Source organism: Hyposmocoma kahamanoa, unplaced genomic scaffold (assembly GCF_003589595.1).
Source record: "Hyposmocoma kahamanoa isolate Upper Pololo Valley unplaced genomic scaffold, ASM358959v1 157, whole genome shotgun sequence".
NCBI lineage: Eukaryota > Metazoa > Arthropoda > Insecta > Lepidoptera > Cosmopterigidae > Hyposmocoma > Hyposmocoma kahamanoa.
Window position 1 is genome coordinate 575,076 of NW_020653561.1, and position 8,890 is coordinate 583,965.

Here is an 8,890-nt window from a genome sequence, read left to right on the forward strand (position 1 = left end):
GCTTTTTAAAATAAGCACGCATTTTAAGCGTAAGCATTGGTCAGTTCTATACTCAACAATTTAATTTTTTACAACGTGCCTAAGTTTCAAGTCCCGCCATTTATGTTTCCTAAACATATTGTATCGTCAATGTGAATAATAATTTCATAAATAAAAATAAACCTCGTGTTTTACAAATAAACTTACTTAACTTAGAACCTTTGATGGTCCACTCATGTTGCAAGCTTTTTTTAACATAAAAGTTTATGCGCTTAAACGCTTTTAAACACGATTTTTTAAGCTTGAAACTGATAAGTGAAAAGAGTCTAAAAATGATTTTTATAGGGGACTACAATGTTTAAACGTTTACAATAATAAGCAGTTTTTCCCATCTCTAGTGTACACCAATAGCTTACTTTACACAGTCACTCTATCGTGCGTGATCTGGGGGTTGATTCAGAAGTTTACGATAACTCAGTTGTCAACAGATTTGATTTGATATCGTATGACTTCTTTTCATTTTTATTCTCAACACCCGAATCGAACGTCAAACTGTCGTAATCGAAACCGAACCGAAATGACGTCACACCCTTACGATTACTCGAATGTAATATGAAAATCTCTTATGTTTTAAAATAAAGTCTGGATTTTGTTCAATTTTATTAATTTATTTTAAAGCAAGACTTAAATATTCCTATATTTTTGGTCTTTAAATCTTAAAAATGTATATAAAAGGATTTAATTTTTTCATAATCTATATTCACTGACTAACACCGTAAACGCTGTTGGATAACGATATCGTGTCCGAATCCGAATCTAACATTTAACTTGAATGTTTCCAATAGCTCGGAAAGCGCCCTTCCATTCGAGAACCATATCCAATCGAACGATTCGGTTAAAATATCGAGGAGTTCTAAATCGGGGCCCAGGAGCGTTCAGGATTGATTGCACGCGCAATCGTGTGCGGAACATCTTTACACGCACGCTCACGCACGATTTCAAAGACCTTTATTATTTGTGTAAAAGCGATAAACCACCTAAACCTTTAAAATAATGGAAGTATATGTGTAATAGGTTTTGTTAATTATGAACGTATGTACTTAACCGTTACAAAAAAATTACGTGCTTATTGCATAATAAGTAAATGAGATAATATCAAAATACAAGGTAAAATAAAATACGAGAGTAAACTTACAAAGTATGTACGGAAATAACAAAAATGTCCTATACAATTCCACACGTTTTTTATTGTTGTTTAAACCTGAAGAGATTTATGCGTAACAGAGGTGTATTATTATAATCGTGCGTAATTTATATTTCCCATATTTCCCAAGAACAATACATTTCAGTTAGATTAAAACGTATCATTTATCTTTTTTACGTAAAAAATATTTAGGAGATGTTTAGGTTCTAGATAATAGAACATTATAGCTTGGTAAATATCTGTGTAAAATCTTTTGCACGTTTATTCGGGGGACCTCGAAATGACAGTTTAGGAAAGCTGATGAAATTACGTGGGACTTGTGGACTTATGCCCTCAGATCTTTGCGATTTAAAGCTTTGAATGGCACTGCAACTGTTATGGACACTATGGATGGCGTATTACTTAATATAATAAAAAAAATGCAAATTTTAGTGATTTAAACATTGAATTACAAATAAATGGACGACGGGTCTAATACAAAAACCACGAAAAAAATGTCCCAAGACAACCTATTTAAACGTAGTGACATGTAAAGGAATATGAAAAAGCTAAAACGTTGAATTTAAATTGTAATGTCATCGCAGTACTGTCTAATTTTGCTTGCTTCGATGTCAGTCGAACAAACGAAGACTAAAGCGTGAATGACGCTCTGTATACGATTTTAACGCCCTATAAGTTCGGACACTTTTTAGCGCGGGCCCGACGTCCATATAATTGTAAGTCAATGGATTTAAAAGTAAATTTATTCTGTGTAAACTTAACCTAAATTCATGAATCTATAAAAACCAAAACGTTGTTAAAACCGAAGACAAAAGTCTGCGATGGGCACATAAAAAAAATCAAAAGGTCTGCTGGTTCGTTCCAAGGCTTTATGGACAGACCACCTCGCATGGATTGCCTGAGGGTACTGGTTCGAATCCAGCCAGTCCGAATGACGGACTTGACGGATTGGAGAACCGATTTTTATTATCTCCTGTGTCAAGTCCCGTATAGTGGCGAACTAGGGGATGAATCCGTGTTTGCGCACTTTCCGGTAACCGATTTCAATAAAACTTGGTAATTGTATGTAATTTCACGTACTTTTGAGGTCGGTTTTTTTAGTACTCTGTACTGAGATTATTTAGTTCAAATTTTTATCCATAACTGTACCACGCCCGATTACGATCCGCGAAGAACTGAACGACAATTCATGCGCGACATACTTCGTCCGATCGTCTGTGGACAGTTCACGTTGCACGAAAGCCACCTTGCCAATATACTGCCACCTTTTATGTAGGCCATTTCAAGACCTACAATTTTCTAGAACATTGATTTGATGGCGGACGCCAGTAAAGCACACACCCGGCATGATTTTTTTCCAACATCTTTAACATTTATCGTCATATTTCAGCCAACTTACACAAAACCTAAATGAATTGTACATCGAAACCTTCCTCATGAATCACTCTGTCTGTTGGTGGAAACCGCATGAAAATCCGATCAGTAGTTTTTGAGTTTATCGCGATCAGACATGCAATACATTACAGATAGTATACATATCTATATTTTATATATAAAATATACGAAAGTAATTTAGGAAGATTATTGTAATACGATGCGGTGCAGTGCGGCCCGCCATAATGTGCGTGAGCCTTTAGAATGTTTAGGTACTTTGAGTTATTTTTTGTTATCATCAGTGAATGTTTTGTAACGATTGGCCGCCCCTAAAACCTGGCCGCCCTAGGCCCGGGCCTATTAATTGTACTGTAATTCGTTTGTTTTTCAGTTAATTGGCTTAAATATGTAGTGGACATATTTTTGATTAGTTTGGTATCTGCATTTAATTAGCAATCTAAATTATTCGTTATTTAATTATCACCTCCGGGCACACAAACAATAAGGCTTTCACTAAATCATCTAAATATGTATAGAATATTAAGTTCGAGCGTTTCTATTCGGCGCAGACTTCGGCAATGGTTATGCCTTGCAAATACTATCTTTGGAATAAGGATTTAAATTTTGATTGCTCTTGTTGATTTGCATTTTGACTTGTTGAAGTAGTTTTTTGTTAGTTTTCTTTTATTTTCCAAAATAACCAATCACAAACCTGAACCAGAGTAACCGAGATAGTCCAAATATTTGCAAAATTTAAGACCCTTCAAAACCGGAACGTAGAAATAGTCACATTAGGTACTGCTTGACGGCAAATATAGATAAGGTGACAGTACTTCCTTGGACGAATTCTTTCACACTGATCAGAGACGATGGTTAAATAGTATAGCGCCCACGATGCGCGAATGGCCACACCTTTAGTAGAAACAACACACACTCTCTTGACTCCTTACAATTTCTTAAATCAATGCTATGAATCGATATTTTTATTAAATCCACGCCTTTTTTTTAATTTTTTTTTATTATCTTGTAAACTTTACATTATTATATACAATATATTGTAGTGCAAGAATCGTTACAAATAGTAATAAATGTTACATTTCAAAAAAGTACAAATATCCAGTACAAGTTTTGTACTACGTAATTTTAACATAGTCATTGTAGTTATGTGAAATAATGTAGGAACATATTAAATAATATTCCTTACATCGTTTTTTCAGGATCGCAGGATCTAGCTACTATACAAAAATTAGTCTGAATTATTCAGTTATTAATCTTGTAAAATTTCCATCATAAATCACGAAACATGGTCGCAATTAAAGGACAAAAATGAACATGGCGATGAAGCCTGAATAGAGAATTCTATAAGCCAAATCAAGCGGTATTGTATGTTGCACTTCTCAGTGACGGTCTCGGGTGAGAGACGATTGCCCGAAATGCCGCTTTAGAAATTAATAAATTAATCGATGCCATCTCACATCCGATGCCTCAAATCCGTGGCCGAACTGTTACCATGCCGTACTGCCACGCAGAGGCCCCAGGTTCGATTCCCGGGCTAGGAGAAATATTTGTATGGCCTACATTTATTTCTGAGTTTGGGTGTAATCTCGTGAGTGGTTGTCTATGTGTGTGTCCATGACAACCGCGACTCAGGGTTTCCCTAGTGCGGGGTTATGTTGAGTGTGTGCGTTATTATTGTAAGTAGAGTTTGATACGGTAAATAGTTAATGTACCTAGATGTATAAAGTATAAAATTAAAATCGAAGATATGTATATAAATAAAACTAATTTTTATAGTTTTACTCGCTCTCCATACATATTTTCATACTCTATTTCAGTCGAGAAAGAAGCACGGAATGTCGACATGCTATCGACGTATAAGAGAACAGAATGCCTGAAGGCGCATTCTGGAGAAGATACTACAAAGAACTCCTTTCAGAACTCATGTCATGTCATCACCACTTCGGGGATACTAAGAAGAGCGTTCAACCGACTGGTTCCATTACCTCTTTTGGAACAAGAAGAAGAAAAAACTCCGGCGTCTATGGGTAGCCCGCGCGCCCCTCACTCGATTCATTCCGCCATCGTAGGTAAGCGCGTTCACACGTATACTACCTTTTATTCATTGTAACCAAAATTGAAATACACACTCCAAAGGTTTATATGTTATTTTATTAGCTGAATCCTTAATACTAAAGTGTTAACAACCCTTTTAAGATTTATTTTTCTGACAAAAAGTAGCCTATGTCTTTCGCCTAGGTCCCTTCTATCTCTATACCAAAATCCATCAAATTGGTTTTGTGGTTTAGGCATGAAAACGTAACAGAGTTACTTTCGTAATTATAATATTAGTTTGTATTGTCAATACCGTTAAAATGTCAACTTCTGTTTTAACAGTACAGTATCGCTTACACTGCCTGGCTGCGGCCCTGAGTTTCGCTAGCGATAGAAACAAACGCGTTACGTAGACTCAAATTCGTTTGGACTCCACTCACGTTGCGAGTGTGCAATTCGTTTAGCGAACAGTAGAAAAAATGTAGATACAAAGCCAAACACACTAGAAATAACCCGAAGTTACTTATTTATTTATTTTTATTCAATAGTTTATTGTACAGGAAAAATACAACAAGTCACAAAGGATACAAGGGAAATTAAAAATAAAAGGTTCTGCTTATTTTTAATAGAAATTTCTCCCTGCAGACCTAAATACAGGACATTATAACTAAAACAACGGGCATATGTGCACAACAAAATAAGAAAAAATAATATAATAATATTAAATTGTTATAAATTATATAAATACTTAGATAAATACATATTTTATAATATAATACCTAAGATATTTATGGAATCGTAGATAAAAAATGCTCTTTAACTCTCACTTTAAAAATAGTTAACGATTTACTTTCGTGAACAGTAATAGGTAGTAATATTTGTTTAGTTATTAGAAGCTTCGCATTTTTCATCGAGTGATGGTGGTATTAGAACATAAATATTCTGGATTATATAGGAAATGAAACTATTTCTCATGAAAATCCCTAACGGACAGGACTGCAGTACTGAGTAATACATTTTAATTTATTATAATTTCCATTATTAATTAATAATAAGTTTAATTTTAATTTTTTTTTGAAAATATGTAGTAGTGTGTATATGTCGGGCCAAACGATAGGGATATCGGGTTAAAAACGGAACAATTTTTGAAGTAACTAAATAACTATGTTTTTTGAGAAAAATGCATATCTCGAACATATATAAGGAAGTAAAGGACAATATTCTTAGTTTTTTAAATAAGGGTTTACAGCTGTCTCGCGTTATTAGATTAGATTCACATATTACACAATTTGTTTCATGCTGTTTGTATTATTATTTCTATGATTTCATGTGGTAAAAGCGCTTATAGATTGATCTATGATCACGATACGATGATGTATGAATGTATAATGTTTTAATTGAAATTAATTTTTTATTGAATGTCAGAATATTTCACCATCATGATATTCAAATTGTGAAATTACTCCACTAGTTTGTTATATTTATTAATATAAAGATCGAACACTTAGAAAAAATTCCTTCGACCCGACCGGATTCGAACCAACGCCTCCCAGCAAACCGTGGCAGACGCTATGCCAACTAAGCCACGGAACGAACCAGCGGACCTCACGAATTTTTCTAATTTCAATTTCAACTACTTTCTAGCCGTTGCGCCATCTATGGGAAATCAATGAAACTATTTCTTTAATCAGTTAGCTACCTTTACAGCTACCAGCCTTGGCTAGAGATGTCTGTTTTAACTGACTTCAAAAAAGAAGGGGGCACTCAATTCGACCTTTTTTTTCTGTTACGCGATGACTCCGGAATTTGAGAAACGATTTCGATGTTTTTTTGTTGAAAAGGAGGTAATTATACAGCAGTAGTTGTCTCATTCGAGTTTGAAGAAGATATTCCACCTTTAAAGGTGACAAATTGAGGGAGAATCCCGCTTATTGAATTTCACCTACTTTCCGGCAATCGATTTCAATGAGACTTGGCGAATAGAATATGTAGGTCATTTGACAAAATTTTAAGGTCCGTTTTTTTCTGTAACTCGTTTTAACGTTCCTTAGTTCGATACAGTTTAATTTGGTTATCGTAATCTTTTTTATTTAACCAACACTACCATAATAAACATGCTGTATTTTTATGCCGTTGTCTGAACAATGTTAGTCATAAAGGAGCATTGTTAAAATATTTTTTATATCTCGGAAAGCAGCAAAACAAGATAATGAGTATAATGGTATCCTGGAACGCGCTTGTAGCTTTCGCTTTGAACGTTGCAAGTGACGTTGTGAGATAGGGTGAGGACTCAGTGATAGCGTATTGCAAACTTAGAAACAGACATGAGCTTAGTTTCCAACAACCCAATTGCAAATATTTTGAAACGGAAATTGCATTATCAAGTCTTTAAATGTTTGTTTGAAATACTTAAATCTTCGCTCTTTCAATTAAGATGATAAATCACGCTTTTGTCATTGGTGTAGATGCAAATAAAGCTTTGTAATTTTCTGTCGTAGCCTTTTAGAACAAATGTTAAACTTTAAGGGATTTACATTTAACGAGAACGACATAACTCTTCTCTTCATTAAAATAATCTCAAAATTGTCAACTGTGTTAAGATGAAAACTTACGAGGCTTGTTTTTTTTTATAACATCAAGAGACGGGACGAGGAAGTCGTGCGATTGATGGTAAGCAACACGCCTGGATGATGGCATTACCACTGCGCCCCACACCCTGAGACATAAATTGACAAGCTCCATGTGCCTGTAATTTCACCAGCACCCTTACATTTCCAAACCGGAACACAGTAATGCTGACAAAGTCAAATTCAAAGTCAAAGATTATTTATTCCATGGGTAAAATAAATTTACACTTGAAATCGTCACATTTAAGCTACTGCTCGTTCACTACGCTGACCTCCCTGAAAAGAACGAGCAAGAAACTCTAGGGATTGGTCTTTTCAAACAAACTTAAATGCTATGGAATACACTTTGAATCAAATTTGTGTGGATTCTGAAGCCATGTCGTCTTTCCATACATCTTTATCTAACACGTAGTCTTCAACTTTGTAATATGATTTGAAATGGTAAACTTAATATATGCTCCGGAATTTTATTGTAAAAACGTATACAGTTTCCCATAAAAGAGTTGTTTACCTTGGTTAAACGAAATCGTGGTACCATGAGTTTGAACTTAGCTCTAAGGTTAATATTATGGATATCTTCTTTCTTATTGAAATTATGTATATTTTTACGAGCATATAAAATATTTGAGTAAATGTACTGTGCCACAGATGACAATACTGCTAGGCGGCAGAAATAGGCAAGATGGCAGTACTATCCTGAATGAACAAGGAGCTGTGCTGCTACTGATATTGTAAAATATAAAATCATCATATTATTAACTTTCAAGTTCTTATGAAGTATCTGGTTGCACCAAAATGATATTTTGACTTTACCTCGCGAATATTTGGACGATTTCATATTTGGTTCCATTGGATCAATTATTGCTTCCTTGTTCCATCCCTTTCCCGCGCGAACCCTACTCACACTCAAGAGCGAGACAACGTCACCCAACTGGTGACACCTGGTTATATAATCGATCCACCTAGGGGACGAAGACGAAAATACTCGCTTCCGCCTGTTGAAATTGCGCCGACGAATGCAATGGCCGCGCGCGCAACCACCACACGGTGAAAGTATTTATATGGTCTGTGGTGAAACCATACTAAACTGAAAATTATAGTGAACAATTAGTGAACGTATTACATAGTAACTCCCAGCTTACCTACTCTTATTTGTTCCAATTAACCATACCCATTTATTCATATAAATACAGTCCACAAATCCAAGGCAGGCATCGTTTACATTCCCTGAATGGTTGGCCGGTTTGGGTTACCAACCGTATATAACCGTAATAGGTATTTTATGTAGCATTTTACAGTGCAGGCTGATTTATCTATATCGGTCGTCTAGATAGTTGCGTACCTAATAAACCATTGACAAACTGGCTATTGTTCGTCAGCCGGTGGATAAGTCTTTCTCTTCTTTTAGTCGTATTGTTCATTACTCAAGGTCATATCTGGTTCTGTTTTCAGCTTCTCTCAGGGCAGTTGCTATAGGGAGACCAGTGAGGATGGTTTCTTAGCTAGTCCATCGGCTAGGTAATCGGCCGCGGAGTCTCTTTCTTTCCACCTTACTCAACAATGCAAGTACAACCCGACAAAAACTCTGTGAGGAAAGTTTTGAATTTTCGAAACGTTTAAATCCAAAATAATTATTAATTAATTAGATTTACTT

General features: G+C 35.2%; 1 protein-coding gene across 1 annotated transcript in view; it reads left to right on the forward strand.

The window, feature by feature from the left end:
- The window catches only part of LOC113240588 (dynein regulatory complex protein 9-like), a 260,286-nt gene extending 255,603 nt beyond the window's left edge, over positions 1-4,683 (forward strand). The window contains exon 8 of the mRNA XM_026477926.1: positions 4,393-4,683. Within this exon, the coding sequence (XP_026333711.1) occupies positions 4,393-4,452 (60 nt within the window). The 3' untranslated portion in view covers positions 4,453-4,683. The remainder of the gene's footprint in view (positions 1-4,392) is intronic.
- The last annotated feature ends 4,207 nt before the right edge of the window (positions 4,684-8,890 follow it).